Source organism: Somniosus microcephalus, chromosome 1, assembly GCF_052327205.1.
Source record: "Somniosus microcephalus isolate GS21.2 chromosome 1, FLI_Smic_1.0, whole genome shotgun sequence".
In the NCBI taxonomy this organism is placed as follows: Eukaryota; Metazoa; Chordata; class Chondrichthyes; order Squaliformes; family Somniosidae; genus Somniosus; species Somniosus microcephalus.
This window is the reverse complement of record NC_140987.1, coordinates 217052400-217071285: the sequence shown is the minus strand read 5'-3', so window position 1 is coordinate 217071285 and position 18886 is coordinate 217052400. Positions and strand designations below refer to the sequence as shown.

The following is an 18886-nucleotide window of genomic DNA, read 5'->3' as shown; positions in this document are numbered from 1 at the left end:
TATTGACTGACTTCTCCAAATGGTTAGAAATACTCTCCCTGGGTGCACAACAGCAAAAGCAGCTGTCGAGAATTTCTTCCACATTTTGGTGTTCTTACTTGCATGGTATCTGACTAAGGAGCATCACTCATAGAATCATAGAATGATAGAGCACAGGAGGCCGCCATTCTGCCGATCGTGCCTAGGCTGGCTCTTTGAAAGAACTATCTAATTTGTCCCACACCCCTGTTCATTCCCCACAGCCCTGTAAATTTTTACGCTTCAAGTATTTATTCAATTGCTTTTTGAAAGTTATTATTGAATTTCCTTCCAACACCATTTCAGGCAGTGCATTCCAGATCATCATAACTCGCTACATAATTTTTCCCCCCCTCATGTTGCCTCAGGTTCTTTTGCCAATTACCTGACATCTGTGTCCTCTAATTACCGGCCCTTCTGCCAGTGGAAACCCTTTTTCCTTATTTACTTTAACAAAACCCTTCATGATTTTGAACACCTCTATCAAATCTCCCCTTAAACTTCTCTGCACCAAGGAGAACAACCCAGGTTTCTTTAGTATCTCCACATAATTGAAGTCTTTCATCCTTTGTACCATTCTAGCAAATCTCCTCTGCAACCGCTCTAAAGCCTCAACATCCTTCCCAAAGGGTGGTGCCCAGAATTGGCCACAATACTCCAGCTGGGACCTAACCAGCGTTTTATAAAGGTTTAGCTTAACTTCCTTACTTTTATACTCTATGGTCGCGATTTTCACTATCGATGCGGCTTGGGGGGTGGGACAGCTGCCTTCCGGGTTCCAGTCCCGCCCCACAACATCAGACACACAGACGCGATTTTGCGTCAATTGGCCTTGTTAAGCCCGCCCTGCGGGCTTGCCGGCCAATTAAGAGGAAGCCGGTGTCAGATGACGTCAGCTCATGACACGTCATCTGCCGGTTTTCTTAAAGGGGCCATGCACAATTTTTTGACAGCTGATTTTTCAGTGTTTGACAGCATTGAGGTGCTGCAAACACTGACAATCTCTGTACAAAGGTGAGCCCTTGCACGCAGACTCTCCAGTTACTCCCTCCTTAGGCTAGAACAGATGGCAGCTGCAGGTGAGGTTACAGAAGCGATCTGTCACTGGTGAGAGAGGTTCTCCCAATGAGGTGGGACTACATACAATCCAAAACTTGTCACCTACAGAAAAGTGCAAATGCATGATTTTTCCAACATTTTCTTAACTCTGAAACTCACCAGTGCACCATTGGATCCTTCACACCACTTCTGCAGCTGTCATCAATGCAGAAACATTGCAGTAGACCCACAGCACGCCACTTACCTGGCGTGGTGCCCGCAGTAGACCTCTCAAAATTGCATAAAGCCTCTTAACTGCCTGTTAACAAGCAGTTAAGTGCCTATAATCCTCTTCCTGCCGCTAGGGATCGGGTCCATGCGCAAATCAGGGACCCGACACCTGGGAAGATTGTTTGGAGGTGGCTTGACAGCAGGTTTCCGACCCGCTGTCAATCTTTGCGATTTTGTCGGATGCCCCGCCTCCAAACCCGTCCCGAGCACCGGCAAAATTCCGGCCTATGCCTCTATTTATAAAACCAAGGATCCCATATGAGTTTTTAATAGCCTTCTCAACTTGATCTGCAACCTTCAAAAACTTGTGCATGTACACCCCAGGTCTCTGTTCCTGCACCCCCTTTAAAATTATACCATTTGGTTTATATTGCCTCACCTCATTCTTCCTACCAAAATGAATCACTTCACACTTCTCTGCATTAAATTTCATCTGCCATTCGTTTGTTCATTTCACCAGTCTCTCTATGTCCTCCTGAAGTCTGTTCTCACTGTTCACTACACCTCCGAGTTTCATGACATCTGCAAACTTTGACATTGTGCCCTGTACACCAAAGTCCAGGTCATTAATATATAATCAAAAAGTATATATATTAGAAGTGCATTGTTCAGAGATGACAGCCGGCACAGGCACAATGGGCCGAAAGGCCTCCTTCTGTGCTGTAAGATTCTCTGGGGGATAAATCCCTACCTTATAGTCACCCATTTGCACCGCTATGCTGGTGAAAAATGGCAGCCGCCACTCTAACGCCCTCCTCTGGTGCGGGACTCGGCGGCCGCCATTTTGGTAAGGGCCTTAGCGCTGCCAATAGCAGCGCGGGCCTAGGAGATGCAAATAGGGAGAGTGTGATGCATGCCGACTTAACGTCACTCTGCGAACTTCGACCTTAGCTGAGTTTAGCGCTGGGTCCTAAGCTCGCTCTGAAAAGCGGTCAGCACTTCTTAAAGGTACACACACATCCTTCAGCTAAGTTTGCATTTAAGCTTCGCGACTGGATTTTTAAAATTTTATCTAAGCAGTGGCTTGGTTAGTGGGTATTGTATACAGACCCTCAAACAGTAATGCTGAGGTTGGGGATGGCATTAAATGGGAAAGTAGAGACGCATGCAATAAGGGCACAGCAGTTATCATGGGTGACTTTAATCTACATATAGATTGGGCTAACCAAATTAGTAACAATACTGTGGAAGAGGAATTCCTAGAGTGTATACAGGATGGTTTCCTGGACTAATATGTCGAGGAACCAACTAGAGATCAGGCCATCTTGGACTGGGTATAATGTAATGAGAAAGGATTAATTAGCAATCTTGTTGTGCGAGGCCCCTTGGGGCGGAGCGATCATAATATGATCGAAATCTTCATTAAGATGGAGGGTGAAGTATTTGACTCAGAGACTAGGGTCCTGAATTTAAATAAAGGAAACTACGATGGTATGAGGTGCGAGTTGGCTAGGATGGATTGGGGAATGTTACTTAAAGGGTCGATAGTGGATAGGCAGTGGCAAACATTTAAAGATCGCATGGATGAACTACAGAATTTGTTCATCCCTGTTTGGCATAAAACTAAGACAAAAAAGGTGACTCAACTGTGGCCAACAAGGGAAATTGGGGATAGCATAAGATCCAAGGAGAGGACATATAAATTGGCCAGAAAAAGCAACAAACCTGAGGATTGGTAGCAGTTTAGGATTCAGCAAAGGAGGACAAAGGGATTAATTAAGAGAGGGAAAATAGAATGAGAGTAAGCTTGCAGGGAACATAAAAACTGACTTCAAATGTCTATAGAAGCTTTTACAGAGAAAAAGATTGGTGAAGTCAAGCGTAGGTCCCTTGCAGTCAGAATCAGGGGAATTTATAATGGGAACAAAGAAATGGCAGACCAATTAAATACATGCTTTGGTGCTGTCTTCACAAAGGAGGACACAAATAACCTTCCAGAAATGTCGGGGAACATAGGGTCTAATGAGAGGGAGGAATTAAATGAAATCAGTATTTGTAGGGAAATGGTTTTAGGGATATTGACGGGATTGAAGGCCGATAAATCCCCAGGGCCTGATAATCTACATCCTAGGGTACTTAAGGAAGTGGCCCTAGAAATAGTAGAAGCATTGCTGGTTATCTTCCAAAATTTGATAGACTCGAACAGTTCCCATGGATTGGAGGGTAGCTAATGTAACCCCACTATTCAAAAAAGGTGGTAGAGAGAAAAGGGGGAATTATAGACCGGTAAGCCTGACATCAGTAGTGGGGAAAGTGCTAGAGTCCATTATAAAAGATGTAATAGCAGAGCACTTGGAAAACAGTGACAGGATCGGACAAAGTCAACATGGATTTACAAAAGGTAAATCATGCTTGACTAATCTACTGGAATTTTTTGAGAATGTAGCTGGTAGAATAGATAAGGGAGAACCAGTGGATGTGGTGTATTTGGACTTTCAGAAGGCTTTCGATAAGGTCCCGCATAAGAAATTAGCATGCAAAGTTAAAGCACATGGGATTGGTGGTAAGGTACTGATTTGGTTAGAGAACTGGTTGGCAGACAGGAAGCAAAGAGTTGGAATAAACGGGTCTTTTTCCGAGTGGCAGGCAGTGACTAGTGGGGTACCGCAGGGATTGGTCTAGGACAATATATATTAATGATCTAGATGAGGGAACTAGATGTAATATCTCCAAGTTTGCAGATGACACAAAGCTGGGTGGGCGTGTGTGCTGTGAGGAGGATGCAGAGAAATTCCAGTATGATTTGGACAGGTTGGGTGATTGGGCAGATGCAGTATAATGTGGATAAATGCGAGGTTATCCACTTTGGTGGCAAAAACAGGAAGGCAGATTATCTGAACGGCAATAGATTGGGAAAAGGGGAAATGCAACGAGACCTGGGAGTCCTTGTGCACCAGTCGCTGAAGGTAAGCATGCAGGTGCAGCAGGCGGTTAAGAAGGCAAATGGTATGTTGGTCTTCATAGCGAGAGGATTCGAGTACAGGAGGAAGGATGTCTTGCTGCGGTTGTACAGGGCCTTGGTGAGACCACACCTTGAGAATTGTGTGCAGTTTTGGTCGCCTTATCTGAGGAAGGATGTTCTTGCCATGGAGGGAGTGCAGCGAAGATTCACCAGACTGATACCTGGGATGGCAGGAATGATGTATGGAGAGAGACTGGGTCGATTGGGCTTGTATTCGCTAGAGTTTAGAAGAATGAGAGGGGATCTCATTGAAACTTATAAAATTCTAACAGGACTAGACAGACTAGATGCAGGAAGGATGTTCCCGATGGTGGGGGAGTCCAGTCTAAGGATAAGGGGTAAGTCATTTAGGACTGAGATGAGGAGGAATTTCTTCACCCAGAGAGTGGTGAACCTGTGGAATTCTCTACCACAGAAGGCCGTTGAGGCCAATTCATTAAATATATTCAAGAAGGAGTTAGATATATTTCTTAAGGCTAAAGGGATCAAGGGATATGGGGAGAAAGCAGGGACAGGGTATTGAATTTGGATGATCAGCCATGATCTCATTAAATAGCGGAACAGGCTCGAGGGGCCGAATGGCCTACTCCTGCTCCTATCTTCTATGTTTCTATGTTAAACACAAAATGGAAGGGAAAATGGAGGCTTCCAGCCTCATTACAGTATTTAAATTAAGGTAACGTCCCCTGGGAGCGGGTTGGTCGCCCAGCCCCCGTCCCGCCTCCACCAAAGCTGGAAGTGGACGGGTTAAGGTCGGGAATTCCATTAACAACAATTTAGCTGCCCCCACACCCCCAAACCCACCCGTTTTTTAATGGGAAAATTCCGGCCCACGTCTCAGGTCGAGATGCTGCTTGACCTGCTGAATATTTCCAGCATTTTATGTTTTTATTTCAAATTTACAGCATCTGCTTGCAAAGGGAAGAGGAAGACGAAGAAGAGGAGGAAGCAGACGGAAGGATGCATCACAGACAGCTTCTTTCTGGCCGGAATCATCTGCCTGTGGTACCAGTGACCACAACCCTAATTCCCCTTTCAACATTTGTCCCACACCTTACCCTCCCTCTGTTACTGACCATCACAGTGCCCTCTTCGTCACAATGCTGAAATAAATGCTACCACAAAGCAAACTGTCCAATCCAACTTTATATATTTATCCATCCAATATGACATCAAGAAATTAACTCATCACCCTTATGCATTCCCTTAGTGACTGTCTTGTGTGTGCCTTTGCCTATCCTACTGATGTCATGCAGTGCTGCCCCAATGGCTGCAGCATGGCTGGTGGAAGGCTGCTGACTCCCAGTGGGGGACACTGCAAATGGAGCTGGTGGCTGGGAGTTTGAAATCGAGTGACGGTGTTTCTTCTTCTTCTTCACTCTCCTCTCCCTCTTCTTGGTCAACCACTGGCAGGGCAGGCTGCATTTCTTGGGTGTGTGAAATGAGGAAGGCACAAGGGTGGACGTGTGGTGAGGAGAGGGCGGGAAAGCAAGAGGTGCATGCGAGAAGGAGGATAATGTATGAGGATACCAGCATCTGGTATCCTTTCAGCCCCGCCGCTGGCCAAGGGCTCAGCCATGTCCCTGCCAAGAATGGCCAGCAGCGTCTCCCCCAAGGGGGTTAGGTGTAGCTAGGAATGGGAGGTGTGCCTTGTGTTTGGGAGCTAAGTGATTTGGCAGGGCGGGGGGGAAGAGAGTTGTGCAATGAGAAGTGTGAGAGGCTAGTGGTGCAGTTGGTAGGAGACGGCTTTTGAAGATGCATTCACTGACCTTGACCGCTGGTCTGAGGTCATGAAGCTTATTTGGGCACTGGAGCCAGGTTGTTGGGGGCAACACTGCTGGCAGTGACGGCCTCTGTGATCTGGTCCCAACATCCTTCTTTCTGGAGGTCCTCCTGGACCCAATGGGTAGAGGACTTCTCTTGCAGTGTTGACCCCCTGCACAAAGCTGGAATGCTGCGTGCGAGACTCTGGGTGCCCCTTCCCTGGTTTGCTAAGCCATTTGTGTTACAGTTCTACTGTCTTTTTAAAAAGAAAAGTAAGGACTGAAAACAGCATTTTTTTACGTCATTTTAATTTTTTTATCAATTCAGAAGGCTTTGCCCTCTTAAGCAAACGACAATGCATTGCCCTTTTAACATCCACAACGTCTAACAAAATCATAGCCTCGCTTCCAGAGGCTGTTGGAAGATGCACCGCCACTTCTGGACGCCACATTCGGGACTGATGCCTGGACTAATGCCATCAGGAGGGCGTTATACGGTCAGTTTAGCGCTGGGCTAATAACCCCAGCGCGAATTTTTCTCTCCTACCGGCGCAACCATTTTCTCTTTTGCAGTGTTGACCCCTGTACAAAGCTGGAGTGCTGTGTGCGAGACCCTAAGTGCCACTTTCCCTGGCTTGCTGAGCCATTTGTGTTAGTGCTGAAGCACGTTTCCAATTTTTATTTTAAGGTGCGGAAGGCTTTAAGCTTTAAGAGCTGAAACACCCATCTGGGAATTCTTTTTAGTGTTAATTTTTTTTCAGAAGGCAGTTGGGCTGTAAGGGCTAAAAACTGCCTATTTTCAAAGGATTTTAATTTTTTTCATGTCAGAAGGCAGCTCCCCTTTAAGAGACCGAACTGCTTTCTGAAATGACAGCCTTGTTTTAAGAGAAAACAGTTCTTGCTGCAATGACGCTACGGCCACGCTACATTGGGGCCTCCTGTCGGGACGAACGCCACCAGAACGGCGTTGCACAGTAAGTTTAGTGCTAGGCTAATGTCAATTAGCCACCAGCGCCAATTTACCAGTCCTGTCAGTGTCACCATTTTTGGCGGCCATTAACACTGGCCCACGGTGACACCGGCAGATTTTTACCGGTATCGAATTTCTAGGCCTATGATTCTAATAATGTCATCTTATTATCGACAGTGGAACCAAAGTTAAAGTGAACTGAACAATCAACAGTGTCAGAATTGCTTATATAGGTCGGTATCACAATCATTGGACAAACATGTGGCATCACTGGCTGTAGCCATCTATACCTCATGCCAGCACACGTGATACACTAGCACTTATTTTTTTATATAAGTGATTAAGTAACCCCGCTTGACCTGGTTGCAAATCTTTGATTATCCATCGGAGGGGTCTGTTGGATCTTATAAAGCCCATCTGAAGACGGCGTTGAAAAATACCCATCAGCTAGTGAAAGGGACAAGAATATCTACATTGAGAGGTGGGATGTTAGAGTTGGGGTTCTCTGATTAAGGTTTAATTGCCTTTGTATCAGAGGAGATGGATGTAGTGTATGTACCTTTATTAAGAGCCCCTGTGTACTGTAGTACCGGTAGTGACCACTCGGGTATATAAGCCTGTATAGCGTCTTGTATCTTTTAGTTCACCTCCAGACTTTGTTCAGTAAACACCTGTTAAACCAACTCCTGCATTCCGTGTCTCCATTAACACACGGATACAACAGTGGCGACGAATTGGAAACTGACTCACCTGCAATTCGGCAGCACCTCAAGGAGATCCGATTCCTCAGACGAAGGTCGAAGGAAAAAAAAAACGAAAAAAAATACTGTGGTTTCACCAGCTAGCCGGGCTGGTGGCAGGTACTGCACTAATCCTTCCTGGGCGGCGGGCTGGGGCTCGATCAGGTGGCTCTGCAGCGGGGCCGAGCAGCGGGTCGGAAGGCGGAGGCAAACAGAGACGGAGGGTGGAGCACTCGGGAGACGGCCGGCGCTGCAAGCAGGTCGGCGTTCAGGCCAAGCAGAGGGAGGGAAAAGTCCCAGAGAGTCCGGCGGGAACGAGTCTCCAACTATTAAAAATATCTGTGTAAATAAAAACTGCGGAAAACAACGTTGTCAGCAGCGGCAGCGGCGGGAAAGCGTGGGAGACGCCATTTTTTTCTCGGCAGGGAAGAAAGGAAAGCGCGGGAGGCGCCATTTTTGATTTTCAGGATGCCTAAGACTGGCAATATTACTGCTTTCGATAGCGATATAAGAGGATTAGACCACATATGTGGAAAGAGTGGAGGTATATTGCACAGCGAATGAAGTAGGGGATAATAAAAAGGCATCGGTACTTCTAAATCTGATGGGCGCAAGGACATACGGGCTGTTACGAAAATTAATCACTCCAGCCAAACCGATGGACAAGAATTTTAAGGAGATTGTTGATACCCTACAGGAGCAGTTAAACCCAACACCGCTGCTGATAGCGGAACGATTCAAATTCTTCAGGAGGAATCAGCACAAGAATGAAAGTAACGCTGATTACCTCACCGAATTAAGAAAGCTGTCAAAGCACTGCCAATTCGGGGCAGGACTGGCAGATTCTCTACGAGACAAATTCGTCTGTGGTCTCCTAAGTGAAGGAACACAGAAAAGGCTACTTTCCGAGAAAGATTTGACACTGGACAAGGCTTTCAGTGTGGCTGTATCATACAAAGCAGCAGCAAGAGGAGCTGCAGAAATACAGCAAAAGCCACAGGACTTCGGCACCCATGAAATGACACGGGGTTGAGAGAGATGTTATCGCTGTGGCAGATCCACCCATGACCTGAGGGACTGCTGGTTCAAGGACAAAGTATGCAGGCAATGTGGAAAGATGGGACACATTGCACGTGTATGCCGATCTGGAAACAAAAAATCCACTGACAGAAAAAAAATCAATAAGGAAAAGTACAGAAAGGTACAAATGATGACGGACAGTAGCTCCGAAGACCAGAAGAGCGATAGCGACTCCGGAAATAAGAGACTAAGCTCTCTCAAATTACATAATGTAATTGCCAAAGAAGATTACCAGACCATTTGGGTTACCCTCACGATAGCGGGGTCCCCAGTTAAAATGGAGCTAGATACAGGATCAGCTCTGACCGTCATAAGTCGACGGGATTACGAGCGGCTATTTCCGCATATACCTCTGAAAGACACATCCATTATCTTGAAGACATATACGGGGCAGAAAGTATACCCCAGAGGGAAAATAAGGGTGCCTGTTGTATACAACGGCAAGGAAATACAGAAGTTGTATTTATACGTTCTGCAAGATGGTGGTCCACCGTTGTTGGGACGTGAATGGATCAGGAAGATACGTTTAGACTGGCACTCCATTCAGGCACTGACGGTGACCAGTAAGAAAAAAAATGACGATGTCATACCTGAACGATTAAAAGACATCTTGGCTAACGCCAAAGAAGTGTTTCAACAGGAACTAGGAACCTTGAAAGGAGTCACCGCCTCAATAAAAGTGGAAGATGCGGCAATTCCCAAGTTTTTTAAGGCAAGGCCGGTGCCATACGCAATTCGTCCAGCAGTCGAGGCAGAGCTGGAGAATTTGGAAAAAGCAGGCGTGTTATCCAAGGTAGATTGGAGCGAGTGGGCAACACCCATCGTCCCGGTCATGAAGAAAATGTTGAATAATGATAAATCTGAACAGCAGAAAAAAATTCGCATCTCTGGGGACTTCAAGGTGACTGTAAACCCGGTCCTTCACACGATCCAGTATCCTCTTCAGAGGATAGAAGCTATTTTCGCCTCACTATCCGGAGGGAAACGTTTCACCAAAATTGACTTGGCACAGGCATACCTACAGATGGAGGTTGAGGAGGCCTCTAAAAAGTATCTCACGATAAACACACACAAAGGCCTGTACCAGTACAATCGACTGGTTTTCGGAGTAGCATCAGCTCCAGCTATCTGGCAAAGAGCTATGGAGCAAGTCCTGCAAAGGATTCCGGGGACTCAATGCTACCTAGACGACATCCTTGTAACAGGAGAAAACGACAACGAGCACCTTGCCAATTTGGAGCAGGTGCTCACTAGGCTGAGAGAACGGGGCCTACGAGCAAATCGCCCCAAGTGCGAATTTGTCCAGAAACAAATATCATATTGTGGCCATATAATTAACGAAGAAGGGTTGCATAAGTCACCTGAAAAAATTGAAGCGGTCATAAAAGCCCCAGCACCTGAAAATGTCTCACAATTAAGGTCGTTCCTGGGATTGATAAATTACTATCATAAATTTTTACCGAACTTGTCAACTGTTCTGCACCCTCTTAACGCACTGCTACAAACGGGAGTAATTTGGAAATGGAGCGAAGACTGTAAACGTGCCTTCCATAAATGCAAAGGCTTGATCACGTCCAAGGAAGTGTTGGCTCATTACAACCCATCACTGCCAATCAGACTGGCGTGCGATGCATCCCCTTACGGCGTAGGAGCGGTATTATCGCATAGATTCCCTGATGGCTCGGAGCGGCCAATAGCTTTTGTGTCACGCTCATTGAACTCAGCTGAGCGTAACTATGCCCAGATCGACAGGGAAGCACTCAGCCTGGTGTGGGGAGTGAAGAAATTCAACCATTACCTACACGGACAAAAATTTACCTTGTTGACTGACCATCAACCCCTCGTCTCCATATTCAACCCTAAAAAGGGCGTTCCCATTATGACAGCGCAAAGGCTACAGAGGTGGTCCCTTTTCCTAGGGGCACACCAATATGACATAGAATACAAAGGATCAAAACAGCATGGGAATGCTGACGGTTTATCGCGCCTACCGTTGCCAACGGTAGAAGAGGCACCTACAGTGGAGATGTTCCACTCTACCATAGTGGAATGTCTACCAGTAACAAATTCTACCATTGAAAAGGAAACGAGAAATGACCCGACTCTCTCACAAGTCTACGATTTAACGGTGAAGGGATGGCCAGCACATGGTGAACCACTGTTGCCAGCATTCTCGCAAAGAAGAGAACAGCTGTCAGTGTGCCGAGGAACCTTGATGTGTGGATCCAGAGTGGTGATTCCACCCAAACTCCAGGATAAAGTGCTAAAGGAGCTTCACGAGGGGCATCTGGGTGGAGTGAAAATGAAGAGCCTAGCCAGAGCGTTTGTGTGGTGGACAGGTATCGATGGAGACATTGAAGAAATGGCCAAGAGCTGTCTAGGATGCCAGAAGGTCCAAAACGCCCCACCACAAGCCCCTCTACATCCATGGGAGTGGCCCTCATCTCCATGGCAAAGGGTACATATCGACTTTGCTGGTCCATTTATGGACTCAATGTTCTTAATCGCGGTTGATGCACACTCCAAGTGGCCGGAGGTAATAAAGATGTCCTCCACCACCACGGAAAAAACCCATCACAGTATTAAGGACCATATTTGCCAGGAATGGGCTGCCTGAACAGATCTGTTCTGATAATGGACCGCAATTTGTGTCCGAAGAATTCAGGAAGTTCTTAAAAAACAATGGGGTTAAGCACTACACGTTCGCCCCATACCATCCCGCCATTAATGGATTAGCTGAAAGGTTTGTCCAGACCTTCAAGAAGGCCATAAAGGCCATGGGTAATGAAGACATAAATCTACAACATAAGGTAGGTAACTTCTTGTTTGCGTACAGGAATGCAACACATGTGGTTACAAACCAAACTCCCGCCATGATGTTTTTCAATAGAAGACTAAGATGCCGGCTGGATTTGATCAAGCCAAACATCAGAAGGGACGTAGAGAACCAGCAATTTCAAGGCATGAATGGAAGGCCAACTAGAACCTTCCAGATAGGTCAACAAGTTTTGGCCCGGGACTACCGTACCGAGAAATGGCAGCCTGGAACTATTTGCACACGACTAGGACCGCTGATGTATACCGTGGACATTGGTGAAAGCATAATAAGGTGCCATGCTGACCAGATCATAGAGTCATCCAAAAAGGGACAACCTACACCACAACTCTATACGGCTAATGATGAAGGAGAGATACCCATAATATCTACCTCCGATCCGGTGATACTGGAACCAGATGAACCCGACACTGGCATTCAAGCCGAATCGACCTTGCCAAAAGAACCTACTACACCACCGAAAACTACTACACCACCGAGGCGTTATCCGGACCGAGTCAGGAAGCCTCCAGAGAGACTGACTTATAATTGATTAACTGCAGCAAATGTGTAGATTATTGTTCTTGTAAACATGGTAATTAATGATTACTTAAAAATGTTATGTACTAATTATCTAAAAGGGGAGGAATTGTAGTGTATGTACCTTTAAGAGCCCCTGTGTACTGTAATACCGGTAGTGACCACTCGGGTATAAGCGCCTGTATAGCGTCTTGTATCTTTTAGTTCACCTCCAGACTTTGTTCAGTAAACACCTGTTAAACCAACTCCTGCATTCCGTGTCTCCATTAACACACGGATACAACAATGGATAAAGCCTTGTGGCCTGCAGAGAACTCCAAAGATTGGGATATTTTGTCCTCAAATCCCTCTACCCAAGAAAGAGGAGGATGTACTGTTTATCCTGTTAATATATTAGCTGCAACTTCAGTTTAGTTCTAAGGTTACTCAAGGAGGAGAGCTAGCAGGTGAACAAAAACAACATTACATTAAAAAATTGAAAGACCTATCTTAACTGCCAAGCAATCACCAGGGCTGGTTACAATTCTAGTTAAATTTGTTCATTGTTTGGATAGGATCATTACATGGCTATCTAATGTGTTATATACTGACAGGATGTCAGATGAATTGGGTGGTGCGGGGGTGGGGGAGGGAGAGGCAAATATAATGATCCTCAGGGACTGGGTTGTGGGTAGGTGCAACTGTGGATTCTCCCGCCCAAGGGAAAGGGGAGAAAAAAAAGTTTGATATACAAGGCACAACACTGATATTTCCAACATTTCATTAATACTAGATTGAACAATGCATTTTATAAGGGAGCCTTACTGGTTCAACTAAGCACAGACCTACTTTAATTCTAATACATTTCTCCATATCAGTAACATGCATCAGAATGCTCTTTCTTTCTGCTGATTAAGCACAATTCTGCTAAGATACATAAAAGGTTTGGGTTTCTAAATTACCAGATAGCAGTAGGCAGTGACTGCATGCAGGTGACTCCACCATCGACTGACATCAAAATTTGGACATTTGATAGCACAGAAGGAGCAACCATAGCTTCCGGGTTATATTTGTAATCCACTCGAATATCTGTAGTGGCAAGACTGCACTTCCAGTAGGTAGCTAGGTTTAGTGGTGTTGACTGAATACCATTTGAGGATACCTGAGAGAGAGACAGACAGACATTAGGGCACTCAAAGTTCTATTGGGATAAATACCAACACTTATGCAGACTTGTTGCTTAAGCTACAAGCAGAGAACAAATTAAGCAATTAGCAGACAAAAAAGCAATCATTTTACAAGACAGACCTCATTTTTCACAAATATGAATGGAGAAATTTGAATAGTTGTTCTTTTCTATCATTTATTCAGCTGCAGATATTGATGATATTTTCATATTTACCAATTTGTCCCTAAAACTAATACTTTCATAGCTCGACAAACATATTACATTTTTTTCCTGAATTAGCTATATTTTTATTAGCAGAACTCAAAATATATTTAAAGAAACCGATTATACTTTAACATTATGGCTATATTTCCCATTTGTTAGTTTGTGAATGACTACAGTGTTGAATTAAAGTAGAAATGTGTTCTGGTTGAACTGCTATTCTGAGGCTCATCGGGTAATGCACTTACATTAGCAATGTAGCATATTGACACATGAATGAATGAGTTGCAAGTTTAATTTCCACGCCATTAAGATCTCATTTTAAACGATGTTATTGTGGAGAAGTGCCCAGCAGACAGAAGCTCCTTCCAACAGGGAGGGTTGCAACATAGGATGGAAAATTGTCCACGGCTGTTGCCAGCTGGCTTCTAGAAAATGGTTAAAGAGTAGCACTGATAAATCCTGCTGCAAAGTGTGCATGTGGGTGAGGACAACTATGGGTTGGGCTGGGCTGTGATGCCATCCACTATCAAATACACTTCTAATGCTCATAATCTAGGCTCACACGTGAAGAATCGCCACTTGGGAGAGATACTAGAGCAGTGTTGTCCAATAGAAATCACTAATTAGCTAGTGACAGCATTTCAGCCACATGCACTAATTTTAGTAGAAAACACTGTACATACACTTGTACAATACAGGTAAATGTAGTTCACGTGTATATTTACCTACGTTTACCACCATCAGTAACCAAGGAAGTAATCAATGATCAAAAGACACTCTCACACACTGCTTTTCGTCTTACCATTTTACCAATAATGCACAAAAAGGTTAAAGTACACATGCATACACCTTGGGAATATGAGTATTGAGATCACATGCCCAAAGACAGTGTCTATTATTAATTTTATTTACAAATCAGAACTGCATTCAGCCACATCTGGATTAACAATTAGCCACATGTGGCTAGTGGCTAATGTATTGTACAACAGTGTACTAGAGAGCGAACAAAGTCATATGAAACTCAGCACAATGTGGGCCTTCAGGGTCAAGAAGCAAGAAAATTATATGGGAAGAATCCAATATTGGCAAAAGCAATTTCTACAATAGTAGCATAGCATCTCAAACGGTGAAAACAGCATCACCTAGTACAGGGGAGTATTAAAATGCTATTTGCATTTACCGTACAGGAAACTTTGTGATATCCGGCACCAGCGTGTTGCCGATCTATCAAAACTGCCGGACATACAAAGTTAATGTTGAAGCATACGGAGGTTTTCATCTCCGTATCTGACAACAAACACTGTTGCTTAGCAACAGCTTCTAAAGAGTCAGCTGCAGCTGCAAGCGTCTCTAGCTGAAGCTGTTGCTATAGCTACAGACCTTGCAGTGCCTGACTGGGGAAAAAAAAGAACGAGAACTAAAAAAACTTATAGAAAACGGCTCCTGATTTTTGCCGTTAGATCGAGTATTCCGGACATACAACCTCCGGATAAACCAAAGTTTCCTGTATGTGCATTTCTATTAAATAGAAATATTAAAATATATTTTCTACAAAATAGTGTAAACAGATTATATATTCACTTGCTGAATACAGCATTTATTCCACTTTTTCATTTATTTTTGGGGGTGCAGGAAGGAGGGAAGCAAAGAGCATTTAATACATTCATCATTCAGCAACTGAACTAAGTTCTTTCTACTTAAGCATTATTTATAACATTCAATACAAAACATTTGCTTTTTATTAGTATAAAAATGTGGAACTTTACATGACATTCAAAATATTTTGAGTTTCTAGCTTGGTGCGTAGTGTCCCTTGACATTGATTTAGCAGTTTGCCAGAGGACAAATTTGCTCTAACTTTGAGGTCATACATCATGATCTAACCAAAACTAACAGAAATAGAAGTCTGCGTTCTACTGTTTGAGATCTTTAACACACACCTGCAGCTGAGAGTTAATGCTTGCCACTTAATTCTTAAATATCTTACTAAACTGCTCATTGGTGAAACTCAAAATACTCTGGGTTTGATATATAAAACAATCGTATGATGCTGTACATAGAAATATTATGCATTTGTTGAATGATGAACTGCAGTAACTTTTAGGAAACATGAAACTTAAATGACTATATACAGTCTACCAAGATACCCCATTCAATCTGCTTAGAATTATGCAGATAAATGTAGCCCGATATTTCACTATATTATAGAAACTATAAATCTAACCATTAGTGCCATTAATCTTTGCTACTTCAACACACCCATATATTTTCTGTAACAATAATAGTCAAAAGTGCACTACTCAGCTCCTTTCAGAGCTACACATGGAAGCTAAATCTGACGAGTCTCAAAGTACACTTAAAATATTGCTTAATGAATCCCTACAGCAGTGGTTTTCTTCACTGTCTGTTATACCTGATATTTCAGGATATCCACATTATAATAGGAGGAAGATGGGTTCTGTTCAGCCAGTTTCTTGAGGTAGGCAGTGAGTGTTTGCATGTTCATCCAAAAGTCCTTTGTGTTAGAGTCACTCTGTGATGGATCACTGAGAGAAAAATATAAAAGCATCTCAGATAAAGCTCTTCATTACAGGTGCTAACATTTCCACATTTATTAGCATTATTTGTTGCACTTACTCTCTATTCTTCTATATGTTCTGAGTCACCATTTAAAAAGAACTGCTCGTCAACAGTTTCCAACAGGCAATATAGTGTAATCTTGACCCAGCGTTGGAAAAATATTTTAAAAGTTGCTCACCTCTTGATAACTAGGAGTTTCTAAAAAAAAAGTTTTACTTCTCCTGAATTTACTTTACTTACTTGTCAAAAACACCATTACATACAAGCCAACCTAGAAACTTGTAAAAGCTAATAAAAAGCACATAAAAAACTGACAGTTCCAAAAAAGCTGACAACTTAAAAGACCCTAAATATAGGTCAATTACCATGACCATTGGTTTATGGTAACTCAATAAACTAAGTTCCGTTTTTAGTAAATGAGATTCCAGGATTTTAATCAGCTGTTTTGGGAATCACAAACTGTAATTTGCTCCATTTTTCTATGAAAATGAAAACCTAATGGGTAGTAAAATTTGAGCTAGTCATAACTTAAGCTGCAGGTATACCCTATATTCCATATATGTCATAGTCATAGAGTTTTACAGCACAGAAAGAGGCCCTTCGGCCCATCGTGTCTGCGCCGCCCATCCATCCCTGTCCAGTCTAATCCCATTTTCCAGCATTTGGTCCATAGCCTTGTATGCAATGGCATTTCAAGTGCTCATCCAAATGCTTCTTGAATGTTGTGAGGGTCCCTGCCTCCACCACCCTTTCAGGCATTGAGTTCCACATTCCAACCACCCTCTGGGTGAAAAAGTTCCTCCTCAAATCCCCTCTAAATCTCCTGCCCCTTACCCTGAATCTATGCCCCCTTGTTATTGACCCCCCCACTAAGGGGAAAAGTTCCTCTTTATCTACCCTATCTATGCCCCTCATTATTTTGTACACCTCAATCAGGTCCCCCCTCCGCCTTCTCTGCTCCAAGGAAAACAACTCCAGCCTGTCCAGCCTCTCTTCATAGCTGAGGCGCTCCATCCCAGGTAACATCCTGGTGAATCTTCTCTGCACCCTCTCCAAAGCAATCACATCCTTCCTATAGTGAGGCGACCAGAACTGCACACAGTACTCCAGCTGTGGCCTCACCAGCGTTTTGTACAGCTCCATCATAACCTCCCTGCTCTTATATTCTATGCCTCGGCTAATGAAGGCAAGTATCCCATATGCCTTTTTAACCACCTTATCTACCTGCTCCGCTGCCTTCAGGGATCTATGTACATGTACACCAAGGTCCCTCTGACCCTCTGTACTTCCTAGGGTCCTACCACTCATTGTGTATTCCCTTGCCTTATTTGTCCGTCCAAAATGCATCACCTCGCACTTTTCAGGGTTAAATTCCATTTGCCACTTTTCCGCCCATCTGACCAACCCGTTTATATCGTCCTGTAGCCGGAGGCTTTCCTCCTCGCAATTTACCACCCCACCAATTTTCGTGTCATCTGCGAACTTACTGATCATACCTTTTACATTCTCATCCAAATCATTTATGTAGATCACAAACAATAAGGGACCCAGCACCGATCCCTGAGGTACCCCACTGGACACAGGCTTCCAGTCACAAAAGCAACCTTCGACCATCACCCTCTGCCTCCTGCCACTCAGCCAGTTTAGGATCCAACGCGCCAAGGCACCCTGGATCCCATGGGCTCTTACCTTCTTGACCAGTCTCCTATGCGGGACTTTGTCAAAAGCTTTACTGAAGTCCATGTAAACCACATCCACAGCATTTCCCTCATCCACCCCACTAGTCACCCCCTCGAAAAATTCGATCAGATTTGTTAGACATGATTTACCCTTGACAAAGCCATGCTGACTATCCCCGATTAATCCTTGCCTCTCCAAGTGGAGATTAATTTTGTCCCTCAGAATTTTTTCCAATAATTTCCCCACCACAGATGTTAGACTCACTGGCCTGTAATTCCCTGGTTTATCCCTGTTACCCTTCTTGAATAATGGTACTACGTTAGCTGTTCTCCAGTCCTCTGGTACATCCCCTGTGGCCAGAGAGGTTCTGAAAATTAGTGTCAGAGCCCCTGCAATCTCCTCCCTTGCCTCCCACAGCAGCCTGGGATACATCTCGTCCGGGCCTGGGGATTTATCCACTTTTTGGCCCGCTAAAACCGCTAGCACCTCCTCCCTCTCGATGCTAATATGTTCAAGTATGTCACAGTCCCCTTGCCCGATTTCTATGTCTGCATCGTCTTTCTCCATAGTGAACACAGATGCAAAAAATTCATTTAAAACCCCGCCTACATCCTCTGGCTCTACACACAGATTGCCACTTTGGTCCCTAACGGGCCCTACCCTTTCCCTGGTTATCCTCTTGCCCTTAATATACTTATAAAACATCTTAGGATTTTCCTTTATTTTGCTCGCCAGTGTTATTTCATGGCCCCTCCTCGCCCTCCTAATTTCTTTTTTAAGTATGCCCCTGCACTTTTTATACTCCTCTAGGGCTTCTTCTGTCTTTAGTCTTTTGTAACTGCCAAAAGCCCCCCTTTTATTTCTAATGCATTTTTGTATATCCCTTGTCATCCAAGGTTCCCTTTGCTTGTTGGTCCCACCCTTGACCTTTACAGGAACATGTTGGCGTTGTACTCTCTCTATTTCCCTTCTGAAAGTCTCCCACTGTTTTGATGTGGATTTTCCTATAAGCAGCTGCTCCCAGTCCACTTTGGCCA

General features: G+C 44.3%; 1 protein-coding gene across 7 annotated transcripts in view; it reads right to left on the bottom strand.

Moving 5' to 3' along the window:
* The window catches only part of fcho2 (FCH and mu domain containing endocytic adaptor 2), a 312930-nt gene that overhangs the window by 13758 nt on the left and 280286 nt on the right, over positions 1-18886 (bottom strand). For all 7 annotated transcript variants that reach the window (XM_085990124.1, XM_085990133.1, XM_085990140.1 and 4 more), the window contains 2 exons: positions 16003-16135; positions 13159-13358 (listed from right to left, as the gene is read on the bottom strand). In XM_085990124.1, coding sequence (XP_085846250.1) covers positions 13159-13358; positions 16003-16135 — 333 coding nt within the window. The remainder of the gene's footprint in view (positions 1-13158; positions 13359-16002; positions 16136-18886) is intronic.